Below are 24,208 nucleotides of genomic sequence, written 5' to 3'. Positions count from 1 at the left end.
CCTGGAAAACAAATAAAAAAGGGGTGTACTTTCTTCTTTTTCACTTTCCTCATGTCTTATTCCCCTCTAAGATGGTTAATCCTCCATGTAAACTTAACAGCTGGGGAAGGTGTTGGCTAGATGGCCTTAAGGGTTGGAGTCTTTAATTCCTAAAACCCCACAACGTTGGGGAGCAGCAGCATGGGCTTCCTAACCCTGCCTGGGCTTGTGTGGGGAACCATTTCTGAAGAAGAAATTGTTAGTAAAAATTAAGGAGATGGGGTGGCTGTTTGGCAAGTAAGCTGCGACACCTTGGGCATGTGAAATAAGCCACTGAGCGGTCATCAGAGGATAATGCTTGGTGCTTTTTTCAAGTATATGTGTTTAATGATTTGTTAGATTATGACTACACATAGTGGAGCTGGTCTAACTTCTTATAGGGCTTGCCCATGTAAATAAAGGAGGCTAAGGAGGTTTCAGTTCATGATTACGGATGATTTGCTGCAGGCCCAGAAACATTTGTATTCTAGTAGTCGTAGGAACAAGAAGTGCAAAATTTTGGCCAGACATGTCCTGGTTCATTTCTCTTGCTCTCGACTGAAGTCGCCAATATGCAAATAGTGTTCCCATGGAAAAGAGAACTGGATGGCCTGGATCTGTCCCTGGGAATATCATAAATGTAGACGGTTTCCAGCCAGCCATGTACCTTCAGGGATGGATCTATGTTGCTGCTTTCTTGATTTTGAAAAATCCATTTTGTTTCAATGTTACGGGTTTCAGCTCAGTCTCTTGCACTTTTCTGTGAGACATCTGGTCTCAGTGGAGCCAGTTAGCTCAACACTGGGATTAAATCTTCTATGAGAGTACAACTAGCATTGAATCACCTTGAGCAGGAGGAGGGTCATGTCCTGGTTTATCCTTGGAGTTTGCTCTTTTTTTCTAGTGGGTGAGAGGGTCTTGCTCCAGGTTGCCGGTCATGTGAAATATTGTGACATAAATGGCAATGCTTGTAAGACTTTACATATTCCGTATGTTTCATTGATAAGAAGCTGTTTTATTCATAGAATCACTATCCTTTATATCTATTCTGGGTTTAGATTGTGAAAATATTTAGTATCTAGCCTCTTTTGTTGTCTAATATATCAGCTTTTCTTGCAACCTTCCTCCATTCTACTTCTCCTTGGTGAGACACTTCAGGGACAGCTGTCACTGGGTCTGCTGAGACTGGCAGGTATATCTTGGCATTTGCTGCACTACATGCCCTGGTGACAGTGAGACTGGATGTCATTGGCCAGGGGAGTCATGGAAAAATGAAAGAGCAAGGTAGTGGTGAAAGGAAATCTGGATCTGTCAGCAGGGGTGACAGGTGATGAGATGCAGAAAAAGGTAGCACATGAGCACATCAGGAGATAAAACTGAGTGTGTAAGTACCAAAAGAAACAAGCAGGACATAAGCAGGACTAATCTGCCCTTCCAGTGGAGACAGACATTGTGTAACAATTCAACAAGGCAAGGCAATGCCAAGACAAAAGAGGTGGACACAAATGGCTGATGTACTTGGGATACTTCATGAAGGTTTTATTACACCTTCTGGAACACCCCAGCTGGATCTGGACCTATGGAGGCAACTCCAGTTGCTGTTTAAGTAATAATCACAACACAGATGAAATAACATGTTTAGATCTGGGAAGGTTGATACCAGTATAGCAGGATGGTGGGACAGTGAATATTTTTCCCATCTTGAGTAAGTGTCTATGTCAGAGAAGGCAGTGTTTCTGGATGCACTGGACATGGTGAGGCATTAAAAACAAGCATTGAACCACAGTCAAGTTGCGAGAATAACAGGAACTTGAAAGAAGCTCTTGATCATTACAGAAAGAATGTAGGTCCAGTTCTCCCCAGCTTGGGAGAAAGCAGGCAAGAGGCAGAAATGAGGATCATTGGAGTTACATGGAAAGAGACCTATGTTTTCTTTCAACACCCTTACAGCACTTGATCGAAGATCTGCGTTGCACTTGGGGACATCCCAAATTTTTGAAAAACAATAAGGGTAGGACAAGGAATTTGCATGAGTAACTCTCCTTTTCTCATTTACCAGGGCTGTCTTCCAGCCAGGGTTCAACTTTTTTCACGGTCTGCCAAATCTTTGCAAATGATCTCATGGATATGACCTCCCCTTCTTTCCTGGAGCCTTGCAGCTTCCCTCCAGCAAACGCAGCAGGGACGGTACTGGGAGAGCGGTGATAGCTCTCCAGCTGCTCTGCCGTGGCTTTGGAAACTCAATGTGCAAATTCTTGCTTCGTGCACAGGTGTCACCTCTGAAAATCAAACAAAGGCAAACACAGGTACTAATTTTAGGCAGCCAGGCAACACAGCAGACAGTTGCCTAGGGTAGCAGACTACTGAATGCAGCAGAATGCCAAGACTTTATGAAGATGCAGACTTGCTGCCGCTGCTCTTTCCTCTAAGAAGGGAGCATTAGACCTTTAATCTGAGGGTTGAGATTCGTGGCCCATTTTCAGGTGACAGTGATCTGCAGTGCTCAAGCCACAGTGTGGGTTCACTGCCACCGTTTGAGTCGGCCAGGCCCGCTGGAAGGGGTGAGATGGGACCTTTCCGAGCAGAAGCAAGAGCAACCAATGGTTTCAGAGTTGTTCCCCTGGCCACTTCCTCCTCTCCTGTAGCAGAAGCAGTTTGAGTTGGTGTGAGTGAGCTGCTGCAGGGGACAGATGGTTTGTGATGAAAGTGGGAGTCACTTGGGTGGTGGGGCTGGACAGGGGTGATGGCCAGGAGGGGTGGTCTGCCTGAGGTGAGATTGGGCTCTCCTGGATCTAAGACAAATGTTATCCATGGAAAAGAAAGGCAGGAGACACCAGCTTTCCCCAGGGCCTTCCCAATACCTGTTAGCATAATGACCCCCTTCATGCCACTCATATGGAGCCACCCCAAGATCCTGCTCACACTCAGCCTCCTCTCCTGAACCCCGTAAGTCCTGATGACCCTGCCAGCATCCCAGTCAATCATCTGGGATTATCACCAGCAGCTCCTTACCTCCCTCTCTTACTGACTTTGTTCATCCCAGTGCTCCATCAGCCCTACTTCACCCTACCTCTCATCCTCACAAAATTTCACTGACTTCTCCCACCCAGCCCTGATTTGGCAAACAAGCTCTCCAAAGCTGTTTGAACCAGCCCTGCAGTTGGGCTTAAAAAAATAACACAAGCCTTTTATTTACAAAAAGGAAATCTTGCTTTCAAGATTTTGGTGGCAAGTAGAAACAGGCACAAGGAAGAGGGACAGACAGTATTATTCAGGCCGCTGACCGAGTGCTTTGTAGTTTTTGGTCTGAAAGTTGCTGGTTGAGACTGAATCCCTTCACCTGCTATTACCTCTTTATCTGAAGTCACAAACACAGGCAGTGAATACATTATTTCCAGCACCTTAAAAAGGACTCACTTTCACATTTCACATCTTAACTCAATGGCTGTCACTCTTTACCAGCAGCAGAATTTGGGTAGAACTCAGAGTTCACACCTTTCCTGCTGAAGCATCTCCTTTAGTTGCTGCCTTTGACAGGATGTGCTGTTGACTGGATATGTGATCTTATCCCATACAGCAGTTTTTATGTCTTCTGTTTCAGAGTAAGATCATTGCCTTACTTGTAGCTTGTTGGCGATTGGGTTGCTACTGGCAGTATTCCTTCCTATTGTTAATCATCAGCTGCCTTCCTATATTAATACTTAAAATGAGATATTAAATTAATGCCATGTGTTTCTGGACCTAGTGTCCTGTGAGCCTCTCCCAGGCATTACCAGCAGGAAAAGGTTTTCTTTTCCATGGCACCCCAGTGCTGGAGGTGGACCTCTGGTGCTGCACCACGTGGTGGTACATCCTTGTTGCCCCATGGAGTGCCTCAGCTGCGCACACACGCTCGGAGAAGCTCTCACGAACATGGACATTGACATCACCCGTATTTGTGGAAGTGCCTCATCAGCTGGTGCTGTCTCACATTCCTGGCTGGGAGAGGCACCAGGGCGGCTCGACACGGTTTACTACTTTCTCAGAATCTGTGAGGAGACTTGGTGAGGGTGAAACTTGGAGATACACCTCTCCCGTTGTGTCATCTATTTACATGGTGCATGCCTGGTGTGTGTGTGTGAGACATCAAGGGCTTTTTAGTTTTTCCCCTGCCCTAGTTCTTCCTTTTGGCTGTGGTGAGATGGAAAGGTGGGACCCTCTCTTCTCTGCCAGCAAGAAGGTTTCTGTATCTAAGGCTGGCTTGGAAATTCTTTAGGTGACATCACACCATGTCTGTGCAGACTCATTGTTTGTCATGGAAAAGCCATTCATCCACACACAGCTTCCTTCCTCCCCAGACTCTTGGAGATAAACTTTCCATTCTGTCTATTCCCTATAGAAACAGACCCAAAACATGTATGCGTGGCTACACACACATACACCTCACCATCCCTCCGTCACGCTCGGGGCTGTGGGAGGAGGAAAAGGGAGGATACAGAAGATGTGAATAAAGTCACCCTGTTTTCTTCAGACGGGGATCCTGCTGTGCCCGAGCAGTAAAACTCCCCTCCCGCCGAGGTTCTGGGTCACACAAGGCTTTTTTGTCCTGAAGCTAATTCTGGCACTCGTAGCCCCACATCTGCGTGCCAGGTGAGATGGGCCACCAGCTGCAGGTACAACACATCTGGATGGGGGAGGAAGCGAAGCGTGCTGCAAACAAACACAGCAGCTCCACCGTGGTGGGCATGAGGAATGCGATAAAAAATATACTTCAGTGGTCTGGGCTGCTGAGTCTGGTGATTCATGTCTCGGGTGCTGCTTGTGAGGCAGAGCAAAAGGCTGGGTACTTGTGGGTCTTGGACCACGTATGCTGTGGCCACGACCTGGGAGCTGCTGGAGGGGACCTGCACGCCCAGCCTGCGTTTGGGGAGCTGCTGCCACAGGGACAGGCTTGGGGGGGGTGCCAGGCCTAGCAAGGAGGTTGTGTGGGAGAGGGGAGGAGGCATTTATCCGTGGCAGGGTGGTGTGGACTGTGTGGTACAGGGTAGGAGGAAAGACAAGATCCGTCTGTGTAGAGACGACGGCAGCAGGAGCAATGTCGATGGTGGGATAAGGTGGCTGTTTCCCTGCAGCGTGAGGGAGGCAGGGCGAGAGGTGCGTTTGTCACAAATACCCACGTGGGTCCGGGATGCCTGTGTTTGCTTTCTGCCGCTGTTTGGGGGAAAAGGGGCTGAGGCACTGAGAGCTTGCCCTGACCTTTGAGGTTCCCGGCGGGTCGAGCAGGGAAAGGAGAGGGGTGTTTGGAGAAGAGGAGCCTTTGAAACTTTTATCCTGCCCACCTCCCCTGCCCATAAAGCCATTAAGCTCTGGTGCCACCCGCAATCTTGTGCTCGTCGCCAGCAGCCCAGCCCAGCCTCGCAGACCCCTCGCCTGGGGCGCGGGGCTGGGGCCATGGCGTGGGGCTCTTCCTTCAGGAGGCTGTTTTGGGGAGGGGGCAGCTCATTTCCGAGCCTGCCCTGCATTACAAAGGCGGCGGGGCCAGCGCCGGCGCTTTGATGTGTCCCGCCGGCTCCCCGCACACCTGCGGGGCTCACGGCCCGGCCCGGCCCGGCCCGTGGGGCACCGGCGGACCACGACCCGGGAATGTGGGGCCCATTCAAAGGCGGCCAGCCCAGAGGCGTCCCGGAGGCTCCCGGGGGTCCCTCCCGACGCCCCTCAGAGCGCGGCCAGCCCGACACGTCTCCCCACTTCCCGCGGGCGGGACTGGGAGGCTCGGTCGGCGGCGGCTGAGCCCCGTCAGCCGTACCCCCTGTCCCGGGGCCGAGGGCGGGCGGGAGGCAGGGCAGCCACCGGAGCCCCCGGGAGGCGGTGGCCGGGGGAGGGTCCTGCGGGGGGCGGCGGGGCGGGGTGGGAGGGGGCGGCAGCAGCCGGGCTGTGCTCGCCGCGCCCCCGCCGCACGCAGGCCCCGCTCCAGGGCTTCTCCTCGGCGTTTCTCCACAGGGCGCCCCGTCCCGGCGGCCGGCTCTGCGGGGGCTGCCCCAGCGCCGCCGCCGCTCGCAGCCCACCATGACCGGGCCGAGACTGGCCCTCGCCGCCGCCCTGCTCTGCAGCTGCACCTCGCCGGTGGCCGACGCCAACTCCTGGTGGTGAGTGAGGGCGCGGGACAGGCGGCCGAGCCTTTGTCCGCCGCCGGGGACCGGGGCCCGGGACCGTCCCGGGGCGGGAGGGGGGCGGCTGCCCTGCGCTCCCCGCGGGAATTTGCGTGTCTCCCGGGGTTGTTTGGTTTTGTTTATTTTTTTTTTTTTTTTTCTTTCTTAGCAGCTCGCTTCTTTCTAGTTTTCTCTCTCCTACCGTCCCTGCTCAGGTTTTGGGGAGGTGGGACGCAGCCCCTCTCCTCCAGGCATTTCTGGGCTTCTATTGTGCGGGCTCGCTGAAATCCCGTCCAGGCTTTTTAGGATGTGGAGAAAGCGTAAGGAGAGGATGGGTAAGGTTTCCTAGCCGCTGCCAAAAGCCCTGGGAGCAGCCTTGGAGACCCCTTCCCCTAAAGAGCGGAAAATAGCCCGGCTCGAAGGCAGGCATCGCTCGCCGGCGGTCTGCAGAAAAGCAGCTCACTGTTTTCTTTTGCAGAGAAAGTGCTGAGCTTTCTCTCTGCCCCCTCCCCATCCCGGGTGTCCTCAGTGTTTAAACTCGGCTTACAAACGAGCTGTGTTTCTCCCGCTAAAGCCTTGGAAAAGCCTCGCATCTGGCAGAGCCATAGAGGGAGGCAGCTAACATGAGAAAGGCGCCCGGGCTTTGGGAGCGGGGCTGGGCTGGGCTGGCGGGGAAAGGTGCCGGGCGTTTCGCGGAGGGGCTGTCTCCCTCCAGACTCCCTTGGATGTTTTTCTCATCGTAGGTCTTTGGCCATGAACCCCATCCAGAGACCTGAGATGTACATCATCGGCGCTCAGCCGGTGTGCAGCCAGCTGCCGGGGCTCTCCCCGGGGCAGCGCAAGCTCTGCCAGCTCTACCAGGAGCACATGGTGTTCATCGGGGAAGGGGCCCGCAGTGCCATCAAGGAGTGCCAGTACCAGTTTCGGCAGCGGCGGTGGAACTGCAGCACGGTGGACAACACCTCCGTCTTTGGGCGAGTTATGAAAATAGGTAGGAGCATCCGGCATGGGGCAGGTGCGGGCCACAGGCCGGCTGTCCCTCTGCAGCTTTCTCCCTTTCTTCAAATACACGGGAGGGAGTGATGAGCCCCGTTAGCACCGCTCCTAAAGCTGCCTTTAACGAGCTTTTCCATTTGCTTGGCGTGCTGGTGCTGCCAGTGCGCTGCCTGCTCCCGGGCGAGTGGCAGCAGTGCACCTGAGCCACAGCAGGAGCTAGCTGGGGCAGCGGGGGGGACAGACACTTACTTGGGGGGGGGCATGGGAAGGTCAGGAAGAGGAGGGCTGCTTTTGTTTTGTATGCTTGTTAAAAAGGTAGGGAGGGAAGAAGCTGGAGCCAGGAACAATGGACCCGCGTTATCATTCCCAGCATCTGGAGTGCCCTCGGACAGGGAATGCAGTTCTGAAATGTGGGAAATATGGACTCCCCTGGCACGGGGAGTCCCCCATGCCCCCTCCTCCTCCCGTTGTGCCACTTTCTGCGTAAACTTAAGAGATTTTTATAATTCCTGTCCTGCTGACCGTAAGAGGCACATTGACGGGCCATTACTGCCCTTGAATTGAGGTGTGACCTAGCTACATTGTCCCAGCTCCTTTTGAAATGCAGTCATCTGATGGCAAGAAACTGAGAAATCCGGGCTCAGTTTGATGTGTCCGACAGCCAGGACAATAAAGAAAAGGTGTTAAAATGGCTGCTTACACACACACACACACACACACACACTCACTCACTCTCTCCAACCTCACGTTTTCTTTCCCACCCACAAAGCTGATCATTTACACTGAAGAATCCAGAACCAGCACTATTTCTCGGTTGTAAGGTCAAGGAAAACACTTAGCATGGGATGGAAAAAGACTTGCAGCTCATGCACGCATACACACACACACACACACCTCTACGACCCCCCTGCTGCACCCAGCGTTTCTTACACCTTTTTGACCTCACTGTCAAAAAACCATGCATAGGCAGCAGGACAAAGAGAGATGCATCTTTAATAGCTTTGGGGCATCGAGGCAATAGGACACTGGGGTAAACAAGTCCCTTGATTCCTTCCATTTGATCTTGGAATTCTTGCGTGTCATCCTGGAGAGTACTAGGGACTCTTTTGCATGTGTTATTCAACCGTTCAGAATCCCTGTTTCAGCCCACCAGAGCCATTCTAATTCCTCCCTTTCTACCCAGCTCATACCTTGACAAATCCTCACTCCTCTGGAGTGCTCCACTGGGAAATGCTGTTTCCTGACACATACTTTCAGCTCCTGACACACATCCAAGGCATCTGCGCATCACTGATCTCTCACTTTCTGGTAGCAAGGGTGGTGGCCAGATGAGGCTGCACACAGTCCCAGATTGTTAAAGCTTGTGCTTCAGGGCATGAAAACTGAAATTTCAGCCAACAAAGGGAAATAACAGAAAATACACCTCCGTCTCTCCCTTCTGGTGTTCCTTCCGCACATGTAACTTATCCCAAAGAACAGGGTAAATTTCAGATCCCCAAAGAGATCCTAGTGATTCCACAAGGATGCAAAAAAATAGGAATTTTCCCTTGTGGAGCAAACTTCTTCAGTACCTCTCTGCAGCCCCAGGTTGGTCCAATGGGTGAGTGCACACCTGCAGAAAAGTTAGGGGGAACTAAGAGAAGACAAAGTTCAGAGGTGAAGGATGAAAAGCAGTAAGGAAGGATGAGAAGGTGTATGGGAAGAAGGGACTAGAGTAGCTAGTGAAAGAGGGAAGATTCCTCCTCTCCAACATCAATTTGATTCTCCTCCTTTAGATGTGGAGTAGGTTTGGGTTTTGATGAGGAAGGAGGTGGTATGGGCATGTGTTGGGTATGTCCAGGAGTCCTGCTGCTGGTTGATTTGTGTACATGTGGATTTGTCTGCTGGGCGTGCTGTTGTACCTCTGTTTGGAATCTCCTGATGGTAGTGTCTGTGAGGTGACTGTGGTTCCCCGCTATTTAAAAAGCTATCCTAACAAAGAGTTTTGAAGCCAGCTCCTTTAGGTTCTGTGGTCAGTTGGAGCACGGTCAGATGTTTACACTTCAGCACAAAATGGCACAGAAAAAATGGCACAGAAGAGAAAAAATGGCACAGAAGAAAAAAGTCACCAAAGGTGACTTGGGGTCTTACAGGGTTTGAGATGTTTCACTGCTGCTGTCTAAGTCAGCAATAAGCTGTTGTGGAGGGGAATGCAGCCTCTCTTCTCTTAGTTCTACCTGCTGCTTTTACTTGGTAATGAGGCATCATTGTGCATCATTCAAGCAAATCTGTTTTCCACTCTGGCGAAGAAAACAAAGCCTTTCAGTCTCTCAGGTCGCATCAACTATAAAGTCCTTTTTCCCTGGGTTCAGACTGTGTGCCTGTCTCCTGTTTTCAATCTCTGAGCCCCAGTTCTGGACCACAGCCCTTTTTCTGTATGCTGTGCCAGTGGCACGAGAAAGGTCTGGAGACCAGAATATCTGCAGGAGTGCAGAGGCATGCCAGAGTGTTGTGGAGAGGATGGGGAAAAAAGAGATAAGAAAGACTCAGAAGGTGTATAGTGTGCCAGCAACCCTTGGCTGCCCACCCACCGATGGAGGCATGGCATATATTATATGATTTCTTTAGCTGCTCTAGATTGTGAAAGGGGAGGAGAACCTGCCCTGGCCAACTCCAAAGCCTGGGAGAACCTCGGGAGAGCATTCACTCAGAAACCTGGAAGATTAGTTTCCTTTCCCCCTTGTAGAACTTGGCTCAGCTTGGAAACGGGAGACCCGGTCGGTCTGTGTTTAATCATTACACCTTCATTTTGTGCATTTCATAGAGGTGAGGCAGTCCAGTGATACAAAGCTTTTGGTAGAGGCATACGTAGCACTGAAGCAGGCTGCTTTTTAGCATTGTTTTTTCGTACTGTTTGTGTTGTTGTGAGAATTGTTCTTAGCTTTTAAATGGATTTTATTCAATAATGATAACTGGCAATATACAAAAAGTTTCCTTCTAAAGTTGCTTCTTGTTCTGTCAATACAGATTTTAGACTACATGTGTATGCATGTATATGTCCATACATTATATACGGATACATTCCTTACTTCTAGATTTATAAGGGTGAGGACAGAGCACCCAAAAAGGTCATTAGAATTCCCTCAGGGGAGGAGAGAAGATACCTCCTTCAGCACAATCCTAAACATAAGGCTGGGGTTTTCAGGTTAGTCCAGTCATTTCTGGAACCAAAGGTCTTCTCCCTTCTGTCTTTTCAATTCCAAAGGGAAAAAAAAAGAAAAAAAGAAGAAAAAAAAAAGGTGTCATAAAAGAACAGAACAAAGAGAAATGTTTTTCCTCGTTTTGGCACTTTGAGAGTGCCAAACTTTAGGGAAATGCTTTTTTTTAAAAAAAAAAGTAAGTTGAAATTAAAAATTTTTCGTTAACAACGTTAGCGCGACACATTTTTATAATCTTTGCATCAGTTTGCCCACCAGGGTCCGTTCTCCTCCCAGCTCCTTCTCGTACAGCTCCAGAAAAAGCAAGCCGCGGCGCCCAGCACCTCCCTGCTTACAGCTCAACCTCTCCGGTGCCCCCCGACGGCCGCCGCGGCCCCGGGCTCCCCGCTGCCGGTGGCGGTGGCCGGCGGGCACAGGAGGGCAGCAGAGCTCCGCGGAGCTGCGCGCTTGCGGGCAGAGCCTTCTGGGCATCGTCCCAGTCCCCTGACTGGAGCCCACCGCTCGGGAGAGGTCGGCAGAGGTGTTAACGTTTGTTCGTGTTTGCACACATTTGGGGAATAATGCCCCTGTCTGTTTAGATAGATGATGGCACAGTGACGTGGAACCAGAGTGAATGCTGAGACAATGAGCAAAAACCCCACATAGTTTTTCAAGGCTGGAAGGTGTGGTAGGAGAGCAGAGAAAACTAGGATGTATAAGCCCACAATTGCCAGCTACCAATTTGCTTTGTATTGGTGCAGGGTTTCACACACACATCCCATCCTGCTTCCCAAACCAAGTCTTCCAAACGTGTATCTGCTGAGCACCGTGGTTTGTTCTGCTTTGTGGGCAGCAAGAGACAGAAAAAAAAATCCCACCATAACTTGTTTCAGCCGCTCCTACCACCGTCCTCGGTGGCCTAAAATCATGTGGATCCAGGGGCTGCACATTGAGTTGTCATGCTGCTACATCTGAAACGTGATAGTTAAAACAAGTGTAAATCCAGTCAGTGCTTTGAGGGATCTCAATAAAGCTGTGAGGATGCTAAGCACCTGGAGCCATTCAGGCTCAGTTGCACAAGCTGTAACACCGGGAGGTCCTTTCCTTGTATGTTTTTTAGTCTCTGTAGATTCAGGGAGTGCTCTACTTAACAGGACCATTGGTGTGTCTGCAGGGCTCTTGCCGTGCAGCCACAGACTGGTAGGGGCAGAACTACACATTGCACTGTTGCTTTAAAATACCCATAATGTACAAAACAAACTAGATGAGAAAAAACTTGATTTTTCTTGCTGAAAAAATGACCATAATTCCCTATTGGACCAGTTTCAGCTGAACTGTCTTAATTAGGAGTCATTCCTCTTTTCCTCTTGGATCAGGGAGGTTTTGGAGGGACATAGTCCTCTCCTTATGACCTGCTAGTAAGGCACTGCTTTCTGTATTATGTGTCTCATAGCATTTTATTAGCCTTGCACTGTACTCCAGAGCAGAAGCTCTTAGTTTGCAGCTAATTTATGTGGGGGGGGGAGGGGAATCACAAGTATTCCCCAAGGTGGATGCCATTCACAGCTTTGCCTTTGTCTTGGGTCATTACCATTAAGCTGGTGATATGCTGCTATTAATTACAGATTGTCAGCACATGCAAATTGGAACAAGAGCATACCAAAAGCATCAGCTCAGTCCTGCTGAGGGAGCTGGCACTGAGAGCCTCGTGGGCTGGTGACAAACTGTTGCTGGAGGATCTGCCCTCTGAAGTAATTCAAATTTGCTTGAGAGCAATAGAGGGTCACCTCCTGCTGGGGTTTGGTGTAAGTAGCTCTTCACAATCAGATTGCTTATTCTAATTAAGCTTTGGCAGTTGTTCTCTTTATCACCTGAAAGTTTGGTGATGCGCACAATGACTTTGGAGGGGTCAGTTTAGCTTATCCGTTACACCGTGTGGTGAGAGTGCAGGTGTGGATTGCCTCCCTCTCCTTATCCCCCTCTACTCACCCCCTTCAGACCCACAGCACTTGCTGGTGCAGCACACTTGGCCTCATGCAGTGTTCTGGCTGCCCCGGTCAAATTGGGGCTGAATCACTGCCAGGAATACATAGCTGGAGACCCGATCCAGCTGCTTGGCTCAGACTCCAAGCTGTATAGAGCATACACTCCAAGCAGGGCAGTCTCTAGTAAACCTGCTAATGGAAAGTCTTTTCATTTATTATTGTCTACATGGGAAAGTTCTACTTGTTCCAGCACTGCAGTTTTGTAGGTGTTGGGAGAGCCTCTGCCTTGAGGCTTTACTGTAAAAATGGGTTTCCTTAAGTTTGTCTCAGAACAATTCTCAGCTGATCTTATGTAAACCAAAATTAAGGTCAATAAACTGAGGAGCCCATAAAGGGTGCTTCTCTCTATTAAATGAAAACCATTCCAGAGTGATCTCTGGCTCAACCAGAGCACTCCTTTTGCACAGACCCAACCTTGCTAGTTGTTTTTGATTATTATTGGCAAATTCAGTGTCTGAGGCAGCAGCTGTATTTTCAGCAACTGAATAACCCTCTTGCTGCTTGAAAGTTTCCTCTGGGTTAAAATGAGAGGATGCTGAAGGGTTGATCTGAGGGGAAGGAGGTTGAGCAGTCCCTGCCTATGGTGTTGCTGTTTCTTTTGGACAAGGCCTGGACTTTCCAGAGCTCTTAAATGGTCAAACGTAAGTATAATAAAAATAATAATCATTGAGGAACAGTACCTAAAAATTGATGAACATGCTTTTCCCAAGAATATTCCTCCAGGCGACAAAATGAATCTCAGCCTCTGTGTGTCAGAGAATCAGATTTGGGTTTGGTCCTGGTTACACAGAAACCTCCATCTCTGGGCAAGCAGTTGACTGGAGCTGTTACCGTGAAATGAAACAAAAAAATGGGACACAAGCATGTGTTATGACAGTTCCCCCTCTACCAGAATGAGCTGATTCCCTTGTGCTTGACCACCCCATTCCTTTTTTCCAGTTAATTATGTGCACTGTCTTGGAGCATACCATGTCCTGCTCTCTGGAGCCTGTTCCCTTGCTCCTTGCTGCACATTGTGTTTGTTACACGGGATCCATCCCTCGTTAATTTGCTTCTCACATCTCTCACAGGTAGCCGGGAGACTGCTTTCACCTACGCTGTCAGTGCTGCTGGGGTGGTGAACGCCATCAGCCGGGCTTGCCGTGAAGGAGAGCTCTCCAGCTGTGGCTGCAGCCGGACTGCCCGGCCCAAGGACTTGCCCCGAGACTGGCTGTGGGGTGGCTGCGGGGATAACGTGGATTATGGATATCGTTTTGCCAAGGAGTTTGTGGACGCGAAGGAGAGGGAGAAGAACTATGTGAGAGGTTCAGAGGAGCAGGCTCGTATGCTGATGAACTTGCAGAACAACGAGGCTGGTCGCCGGGTAAGACAAGTGCTGACCCTTTCCTCTTTCTCAGAGGCAGATTGAGAAGGCTTGAGATAGCAAATTTCTTGAAGGTTTGATGAGGGATAGTCCAGTGATGCCCCATTAACTCCCTTGAAACAGTGGGTGTTCACACTCTCTGTATTTTTGTGAATATTACAAGCATTACTGACAATGTTACATTCCGGTTTTAACAGCAGACTCCCATTGCCAGCTGAAGTCAGTGAGTTTTTGAGTCTGTTGAGATACTGTATGGCACACATGTGCAGTAATGTAAGCCCTTTCCAAATAATCTAGCTGCTGTCATGGCCCACTGTCAAGGTTTACATGTCAGATACTGGCTTCACAGAGCTGCCCGAGTGCCAGGCTGGTGGTGAAGAGGAGAATCCATTGGCATCTACTGCCATTGTTCATATTTTGGAGGGTAAAGGCCAGAAGCAAACATTCCATCAGGCTACCTGGCTATCTCAGAAACTTAGGTCTTGCTCAGTTAACTTGGTATTGGGCAAAATAAATAATGTGCATCAGGTAACAGGCATTTTCTGAGAAGATACAGTTTTGATCTGGAGAACCCTACAGAGAAAAAATCCATCACTTCCCTGTGTAGTATTCTAGTGTCATGAATCACCCTGTTTCAACACTTTGCCTCATTATCATGTGAATTTATCTGCTGTCAGCTTCCAATCAGTTATTTTTCTGACTTTTACAGCTAGATCCAAAAGCCCCTTAGTAATCACAGTTTCCTCTGCATAAAAGTATTTATGTGCTGTAATTTATTCACCACTCTTGCTTAACAAACTACATTGAGCACTGAAGACTCTCTGACATTCAGATGTTCTCATCAGCCATCAAATAATTTTCACCTCACTGTAGTGTACCCTTTCCAGTTTTCCCATATACAGAAACTGGATGCCCAAATGACATGCTGGATTCTGGCATGAGTCTCACTTGATGCTGTAGATGTGGGTGAAATTGCCCCCTTTGTATGCATTCAGTGCACATACATATGCAATACAACTCTGTAATCCTGCCTCTTTCCAAATGCAGAACAGGTTGCTTACTTTTGAACATTTGTGCCTTCTCCAGAGTGTGTTTAAATTTTTTATCATTCTTCCCTAGTAGTGAGCTTTTCTAAGGTTATTTTTTTTCTAGTGCATATTAAAAAGTCCAATTAAGTGTACTTAGCCTTGCTTTTATGCACATTCTTAACTGATATCCTTAGCTTCCTTATTAACTTTCTACCCTTTCCTACTTCTAATTGTTACTGAATTATCTTTCCTTTTCCCGTGTGTGTCTTGTCTTTCCTGCACATAATTTTGGGTTAATTTTGCCATCAAAGAAGATTTATTCTGGTTTTTTGATTGTGAAATCAGTGTGTCTAGTTGAAGCCCTGGAAATACTCCAGTCTTTTGCAAAATAAAATTGGGGTAAGTTTGCAGTAGGTGGAAAACTGTGGACTTGAAAGCTGTAGAACTCAGTGGTTTTTGGTTTGGGGTTGTGTTGTGTTTTTGTTTTTTTTTTCTTGGGAGGGCAGGGGGTCTGCATTTGCTTAGAAACTGGGCGTCATTCCTCCTCAGAGTAGTAGCCTGAAAGTGACATTCTTCTGTGCATGACTTGCTTTGAAAACCTTATACATCTGGAGTAATGAACTTGGATTACTACAAATAAATACTCTGCCTAAAATAGGGAGTGAATATGTTACGAGACTTTTTAACAGCTGGTCCTGTTGCCTGGAGGGATCTGGAGACAGAAAATGGCCAATATTTTGAGGCATCAGTTGGACTGTAGTAGCATCTGTATTAGAAGATCAAATCAGAAGACACTTGATCCATAGCATGGGTAAAACACTACCCTGTCTTGTTACTCTTGTTATATGGGCAAGAATCATAGAAGCATAGAATGTCTTGGATTAGAAGGGACCTCTAAGGGTCATCTAATCCAATCCCCTTACAGTAAGCAGGGACATCTTACACTAGAACAGATTGCTCAGAGCCCCATCAAGCCTGACCTTTAATGTCTCCAGGGATGAGGCCTCTACCACCTTTCTAGGCAACCTGTTCCAGTGATCCACCACCCTCATATTAAAGAACTTTTTCCTAATGTCCAACCTAATCCAACTGGGCTGTGATTTCAGATGATGGTATGGTTTTAGGTGGAAGAAAGCTTTGGCCCACTATAAGGATAGAGCTAAAACCAGTTATGTCCTGCCTTTACTGCAGTGCAGAAAGTTGTTTAAATTGTGCTTGGAATGTTACAGTGCCCACGCTTCTCTGGACTCCATAGACAAGCTCTCAAGGTGGTTTCTGTCTCTGTAGTTAGCCCAGGGCCTGGATGAAAGCTTTCCAAAGGGCTCAGCAAAAGACAGTGTTATATCAAGCTTGTTTTTTGTAGACTCTGTAGAACAGATAGCCACAGAAAATAACCTTATATTAAATCAACACAAGCAATTTTAGATTAAATTAAATGGAAGTATAAACCAGTGTATAATTAAGCTTGTGGATTTCAAAGAACTCTGATAAGCAAAGGGAGCTGGTTAGTAAACTCAGTCGAGGAACGCCATGAGGAGGAGGTCTGGAAATTTTTCAAGGCAGAGATGCTAAAGCCATTACAATTCTGTATGCCAAGCAAGAGGAAAAAGCTTGTAGGAAGAATATCCAGACCTCACTGAATGAATAACTACCACAGAGAAACTGTTAGGGATAGACCAAGAGCCTACTAAGAATGGAAAAAAAAGTAATAGCAAATAAATAATGCAGAGCTCTGTCTTAGAGGTCAAGAAGTGTAAAGATGAAGTGAGAACAGTGAAAAAAACACACTAAGCCAGGCCTTGAAAAGGATAGTAAAATAAACAATGAAAGTTTTTTAAAGTTTGTAAGTTAGAGGAGATTGGAAGAAAGGAGGCTTCTTGTCAGTGGGACAGGGCTGAGTCTAAAGACAGAGCAGTTTTCATCCCCAAAATAAAAGAGTGTTTTACTTGGGGCTTCAAGTCAGAATAGGGGGCATTGCTTGTGGGGAGGGGTACCATATGTCTGCTGCAAAATGGAGATGTCTTTTTCTGTCAACATGTCTGCCTGAGGAGTAAGTGCTCCTAGTGTAGATTTTTATACTCCCCTGGAACTGTGTTTTTTGGGGGAAGCCAGGTAGGGTGTCCTAGGGGCAAGCAAGGTCAGTCCCATTAGGCAGTGGCCAATGGTGCTTGCACTCTGTGGGAGCAAGGCATGAGGATGCAGCCGTTGTGCTCAGACAGGTAAAGGGTACTGAAGTTTGGGGCCAGCAGACCTGGGATCTATGGGATAGTGTAGGGGGCGGCTGGTGGAGGGGAGCTGAGATTGGGTCATATGATTCCGATGGGATTCAAGGGCAGCAAAAGGTTGGGAGAACAGAGGGCTCTGGAGTAAATGAGACTGAGGCTTTGGGGTGGATTGAGTGGGTATGATTTGGAGTAGTGAGGAATGGAGATGCTGGGATTGGGAAAGGAGGTGAATTTGAAAGGATCTGGATGGAGATGAGACCTGGGGTGGCTCTGACATGGCATTGCAATGGGTTCCAGGGTTGGCTGGTCAGGACGGTATTTGGTCAGTACAGGGCAGTGTTTCCTCCTGGCTCTTAGGAATGTATTCACATGGGAGCAAAGGAGAAAGGCTGGAAATGGAAATGATCACCACCACACTGGAAGCAAAACTCAAGCAGTGTAAAGCCTGAGTCACAGGGAGTGCCCACTTTCTTCTTGGCACTCTCAAACAGCTGGCACCTGGCAGCACAGGCAGTATGACCTCAGCAGCATTTTCAGAAGAACCTGGGGGAAAGGATGTCTCAGAGGAAGAGGCAAAATAGGAAATAATGTGAGAAGAATTTCTCAAAGATTGATCACGCAGTCATTTAGAACATCACTGATTTCCCCAAAAAGCAAAATACATCTGATAGTACTCATTTACATGAACTTCTGTGAGGCATTTAATGTATTTCCCAAATGGGAGGCATTTGGTTGAGAAAGACAAGAGATACGAGATATGAGATGGACAAGAAACTGGTTCAGGGAAAGATGTCTGTAAGTTGTGTGAAAGGACAGCTTGATCTTAATGGAGCTCAATTAGGAGAGTTCTTCAAGGACCTGCCTCAAGACCAGCACTTAGTATTTTTGTTTCTCAGCCTCAAAACAAAAATTAGGAATGGGCTGGTGAAGTTTTCTGATGATGCAAAGGTGGCAGGCGTTATGAATACAGAGGAGAATCTGAATTTTGTACAGCAGCTAATGACATCCAATAAAGCAACATTAACACCATCATTTGGGGTCTTGTATTAAAAACATTTTTAGTCATTAGGAAACAAGGAGAAAAGAATTGGTCACAGCAGTTAGCTGCAGATGACTGCAGATGTAATGTGGCTCGCAAGGTGGTAAATATCCTATAATGTATTAAGAAAAGTCTTTTCATAAAACATGAGGGAATATTAATGCCATTGTATTAAGCTTTCATGAAGCCTCAAAGTATTGTATGTTTTCATATTCCCAAGCAAAATTACCTTAGACTATAAAAGGCTTGTTATGGCTGATCCAAGGGATAGGAATCTTTTCTCAAGAAACTGGGGTGGAATAGCTTGCCATGTATAGCCTAGTGAAGTGAAAGTTGAGAGAGGGTATGACTGATGTCTGTGTTAGTGGGAGAAATAATAGGGAAGGAAAAGTACTTTTCAAGCAAAAGGCCAATTTGGCACAATAGCAAATGGGCATGAAGTGAATACATTTAAGGCGGAAATTAGAAAAAGATACTTTATCATTGGAATAGCGATCAGAATAATGGTGGCTGAAAACCTAATTGCTTTTATAAGGACACTCTATACATTTAAGGAAAATACTATTTGAAGACGTGCCTACAATAGCAAGAGATCGTATTAATATCCAAGGAGGGGGACTCCCATCTTAGTCCTGCATTCCTAAAATTCTGAGATTCTGGTTTTGGAAGTAGGAAGGTGCATGTGTAACTCCATACTCGTGAAAGCTGGTGCTGAAAAAAGGGAGTACTAGAAACACGGCAGTGAGCAGTGCTAAGTGACCAGCAGGTGCCATCCCACATAGAGCCTTGCCCCAGTTTCCCAGCCAGTATTTTCAGTTGATGTTTTCTGATTTCTAAACAGACTTTTGGCATGCCCCCTCACTCAGTTTCCTGTGGGTGTGAAAGTTCTCCTTGAACCCCGAAGAGCTCTGGCAGCAGGAGGGAAGATTGTCCCTGCTCTCCATAGTTGTAAGAAGAAGACAACATGAACGGGAGGGGATCGGGGGTCTTTTATCTTTCAAGCAGTCCTGACCCCATCACCCCTTCACTCCACATTGGAGTCCTTGTGGTGGTGGCTCCTGGCTTTATTGCCCTTGTTTGTTTGTCTTTGGCTGTTATCTCGGTATGTCCTTTCCTTCCATCTGTCTTTTTCTTACAATTGGTCTCCATTACCCTCTCTTATTTCCCCCTTTTCCTTATCTGTTGCCCTGTCCAGTGGACTGTGACGGTCAGTCCTTCCACACTGTTTACCCAGTCGGCATATGGCAGGCCTCAGTCATCAGTCACTCAAACCAGTGCCAGAAGAGCCTGGAAGGGTGTCTGGCTAATTGACCACATAGGAATTCTCCATTAATTCTCTTCCCATTCCCATCCTTGCAATGAAAGAATTGGAAGAGAACTTGGGCTTATGGGAAAGGGATTTAAGCCTTTCCATTTAGAGGCGTTTTCAACCTGCTTAAGTGGCATGGCCATCGATCAGACCCTGCCCTCGGAACTGCATGTGGGGTCTGTTATTCTTTACCTTGACCCGAGCCTGGTCAGAGAGGAATTATCCAATTTCCTCTGCTTTCTCCCCATCCGGGCAGCCAAGGGGGAGAATGGGAGAACCATTTAGCAGCTGAAGCTATGGTTACTTCTGTGGGACATTGATAGTGGGGGCTGTGGGGGGCTGAGTGGCGCCATGCTTACCTGTGATAACTGGTAGCATTTGCATTCCCAAGCACAGCTACTACCCACATGGGCCAGATGTTTTGAGCATCAGTTGCTTAAAGCCAAGTCAGAGTGAACTCAGTCCCATGACATTAGCTGAGGGGGATCAAGTTGCAGTGTTTTTATAAAGGAACAAAGCCTGGGATTAGGAAGAATCGTAATACTTTATAAAAACACATGCAAGGGCAAGGGAGGCACGAGTGGCCTGGGATTTGACAGAACCATAACCAAAAAGTGCTAACACAAGCTTATAAAAAGCAGGCTGGCAGCACAGTGAGGATATAGTAAGTGTCTGGGGCTCGGGAAATTCAGCTGTAGCTCTGTCTGGTTATAGTACAGCAGGAATCCTTAAGTAACGGTGTGGTTGGTCCTCCACGGTTGTAGTTCAATCCAAGACAAGTGCTTAACTCTCAGCCTGTAGTTGTTACATTGCGCCGTGAGGGATTGCCTCAGTAAATTGAGCTCTGAGGAGCAGAACTAAAGCTTCTCTGTTTTAAGTTCTCACTCCATTGACTTTCTTGGGAGCTGGATCAGCCTCCATGTGATTTAGCCATTAAGCCAAATTGAATCTTCACTAGCTGTCAAAAGCACTAGACATTAGACCCGGAGCAACCAGTTGTTGTAGAACTCTGACCTCTCACTGCTGGTCCAGAACGTAGTCATAGGCAGCAGGTTTTGCTTGCAGTATGGTTGATTGCCGTAATCACCTACTCCTTGGCAAGCAAATGCAGAGAGCAGGGGAGCTTTCTTCTGTGTCAATGAGTGAGGCAGAAAAGAAACCTCAGTGTTTGGCTGCTTTCTTCAGCAGAAAAAAAACCAGCTAGAAGACATAGCGCTGCCTCCTTCAGAACATCCTATTTTTTTCTCATTTTCCTTGATCTCCCTCACCAGATACTGCTGGTGGTAATTTTGCAGCTGATGCCAAACAGCTCTGCTTGGCACGTGGGATCTGGCAGAGGCACAGCCTTGCAAACATGCAGGACACGGGATGGTCGTGGGAGAGCAGATGTGAGCCTGATGGTGAGAGGATGAGGAGCGAGGGCTGGGGAGTAAGCTGCTGTAACATGGAGTAGCTCTGATGGGGAGGGGGTGCCAGCTCTTCTCTTTGTGAACTGCCAGAGCCTGTGAGCGCTGCTGGGATCTCATGTACAGCACAGCCTTGTTCCTGTCTCTGAATTAATGGAAAGAACAAAGCCAACCTGCATTTTCAGTTTATTTTGAGCTTTGTTATTCTAGAATGTTTCTCAGTCTTTCTTTCCCCTCTCAGCTAGCGCAGGGAGGAGGGGAGTGACCACCGTTACCCTTCACATCATGCACTTGCCCTGCTCAGGGTTTAACGCTCGCCGCCCTGAATTGTCAAGACTATCTGTTAATTTTTCATGCCGGATTTGCTGGGGCATGATGCATCTGCAGCCCGCGCAGACTCCTGAATTCTTAGCTGAAAGGTACCTGGGAGGAGGCAGCACAAAGAGCTCGGCTCTGCGGTGTGGAACGCAGGCCCTGCGGGTGCAGGGACGTGGCTGGGCACAAGGTGGCGCAGGTTTGCGGTCAGGGCCCGCGAGTGGGCCCCGCTCGCTCCTCAGGGAGGGCGCCCGGTGAAGGCTCAGAGGTGAGCTGCTCTGCTCCAGGGTCGGGGTGTCCGCCCGTGGTACCGCCACCCCTGCTTTCTCCTGCCTGGAAGGCGGTGTCTTTTCTGTGCTACTGTCCCTGAACGAGCCCCTCTCAGCAGAGATGGAGGGAAAGGGTGTGGGTCCGTGGGTTTGTGTCAAGAGGATGCAGGTGTATCCCTGCAGCGATAGCATCGGTTCCTGGTGCAGGTGGTAGGAAATGGACAGGTTCCCATGTGTTCTCTTTTCATAGCTCTGAGGGCAAAGCCACGCAATACCATGTTGCTCTGTGAGACTGGGGAATTTCCAGAGTCCACAGAGAGAGGACTCTTCCCCTCCTTCTTTCCCACAAGTCAGCAATCTGCCAGGGAAAAGGAAGGTGGGGTGGGGAGGTAATGCCGGAGGCAATATGGCCAGAAATAGAAATATCTGGAAAGTAAAAACACAGCAGTTGCAACCGGAGGAAGGGGAGACTTTTGTCTCTTCTGAAGGGCAAAACAACAGCAATTGGGGAATAATGAAAGCAGCTGTGAACTGTGATGAATTCGCTGTAATTCAGCCAGCTGCCAGTGCGGCAGGAATAAACGGAGCTCTGCCTGATTGCACTCCTCTCCCCGCAGGCCGTGTACAAGCTGGCGGACGTGGCCTGCAAGTGTCACGGTGTGTCGGGCTCCTGCAGCCTCAAGACCTGCTGGCTGCAGCTGGCTGACTTCCGCAAGGTGGGCGACCTGCTGAAGGAGAAGTACGACAGCGCCGCTGCCATGAGGATCAGCCGCAAGGGCAAGCTGGAGCTGGTGAACAACCGTTTCAACATGCCAACCCAAGAGGACCTTGTCTACGTCGACCCCAGCCCGGACTATTGCCTGCGCAATGAGACCACTGGCTCTCTGGGCACCCAGGGCCGACTGTGCAACAAGACCTCGGAGGGCATGGATGGGTGTGAGCTGATGTGCTGCGGACGGGGCTATGACCAATTCAAGAGCGTCCAGGTGGAGCGTTGCCACTGCAAGTTCCATTGGTGCTGTTATGTCAAGTGTAAAAAGTGCACAGAGATCGTCGACCAGTACGTCTGTAAATGAAAAGAGCCACCAAAGCAACAAATCTATATTATATAAATCTATATAAATATATTTTATATTTGTATAAATAAACAGATGATGATAATAATTAAAGAAGCTTATTTAAGAGACATTTTGGTTTTGACATTTCCCCCATCAGGCTGGCTGGTTTGCCATTGCTGCAGTTCTGCTGGGGAGTTTGCCTTTGGGTGCATCTCCCCTTGGATGTTTCAGTCAGGGTGAAGAGGCTGAGGAGCTGCTGACAAAGTGAAGTCCTCCCTGCACACAAGCACATACTATTTCATTACAGAGACAAAGCCAGCAAGAAGGAAAAGAGTGGCTTCTTTCTGCTCTCTCATCTGTAAATGTCAGCATTTTGCATAGCTATTGCATATCTGAAGTTACAGCCAGACATGGCTGAGTCCTAGTACCTTGAGTTTCAAACCCTGTCACTCCAGTAAACTCACTGGAGAATTTGGAACCAATTCTTGATCCCTCTAAAGGGCTTTTCAGCATTAGAGGAAAGGTTAGCCAAGGCTCCTCCTCAAGAATATGGCTTAAAATCCAGAGTCCTGTAAACCATTCCTGGAGACTTCATAGACCACAATGTGGTGGAGGTAGGTTTACAACCTGCTGTTGTGAGGAAGGAAGGTGTGACCTGTGGCTGACCAGTGCGCAGCCTGGGAGTCCCCATGAAGTCGGCACCCAGCTCTTCTGTACTGCCTGGGCAAAGGGGAAATTGTCCAGCTCAGACTACAGGGCTATGTCCATGAGGGAGATTTTTTTTTTTTCCTTTTAATCCCATGCTGAAACTTAATTTGTTAATATAGAGGAGAAGCTGCCAGTGCCCAGGGATGTTTGTAAAGGCAATATACGTCATGTTTTCTCAGTAGAAAGAAGCATTGCATGCACATGTGCACATGACTGCATAAGCACTCCTCATACCTCTGCTGGTTTTCCTCTTTGAAGTGGATGCAGGTGGTCACCTTGTTCAGCTCTATTAAGTCCTCCTCGTCACCATCCCAGATGTATAGTTTCTCTTCAACATTAAACACCCCTCAATGACATTTCTTTCCCTCTGTTGCTTGTGTATATGTGTGGTTTTGTTTTATTCTTTTGGTGAGGTGTCTTTTTTTTGCTGCCCTGTATTTCAGAGTCCAGGGGCCATGCTTTTACCCAGCATAAGCTAACCAGATACCTTTGCTCCCAGAACATGGGTGTATATTCATGAATAGAAGTATTTTCTGTGTTTTTCATTGGTTATAAAAGAGTATAATAAAATTGTAGTAGGGCAGAAGGCATTACCAAAGTCTGCTAATCAGTCTTACCACGTTGGGATTTAAGTAGAATCCAATTCATAAAGCAGGGAACAAATGCTGCTTCTAGCACAAGACATTTCCTGTGCCTCTCGGCATCTGCAGAGTTCATTTGCAGTCAGAATAATCGAGAGGAGCAAGTCACCAAAATGTAAGAGTTTGCTAATATACATCCTCTTTGTTACTGACATTCCAAGGCTGTTGTTTTTTGGGCTTTTTTTACTGTAAATTTTAAAATGCACAAAATAAGCCAATAAGCAAAGAGCCAGACATGAAGATTATTATTGTTTATATTAAACCTCTGTTTCTTATAAAGCGTTGCAGTTTTGCAGATTCCACCATTTCAACCACCAGAGAAGAATTTATATGTACTTTTCATACTTTAAATATTTGAGGACTCCAGAAAAGCAGAAGGAAGAAAAATTATGTTTAATAATTAGGAGCTGTTGTTTTTTTAAACCAATGTGTCTAGTTTTTATTTTATTTTTTTTAATCCAACAGGCAATATATTCGCTGGCAT

The 24,208-nt window shown here is 47.9% G+C and overlaps 1 protein-coding gene across 2 annotated transcripts in view; it reads left to right on the top strand.

The window, feature by feature from the left end:
• Positions 1-23,439, top strand: part of WNT5B (Wnt family member 5B) — a 73,681-nt gene extending 50,242 nt beyond the window's left edge. For both annotated transcript variants that reach the window (XM_051626641.1, XM_051626651.1), the window contains exons 2-5: positions 5,998-6,143; positions 6,890-7,137; positions 13,434-13,726; positions 21,935-23,439. In XM_051626641.1, coding sequence (XP_051482601.1) covers positions 5,998-6,143; positions 6,890-7,137; positions 13,434-13,726; positions 21,935-22,393 — 1,146 coding nt within the window. In that variant the 3' untranslated portion in view covers positions 22,394-23,439. The remainder of the gene's footprint in view (positions 1-5,997; positions 6,144-6,889; positions 7,138-13,433; positions 13,727-21,934) is intronic.
• The last annotated feature ends 769 nt before the right edge of the window (positions 23,440-24,208 follow it).

Source organism: Apus apus, chromosome 1, assembly GCF_020740795.1.
Source record: "Apus apus isolate bApuApu2 chromosome 1, bApuApu2.pri.cur, whole genome shotgun sequence".
In the NCBI taxonomy this organism is placed as follows: domain Eukaryota; kingdom Metazoa; phylum Chordata; class Aves; order Apodiformes; family Apodidae; genus Apus; species Apus apus.
Note: the sequence above shows the minus strand (reverse complement) of the source record. Positions and strands in the feature narration are given on the sequence as shown.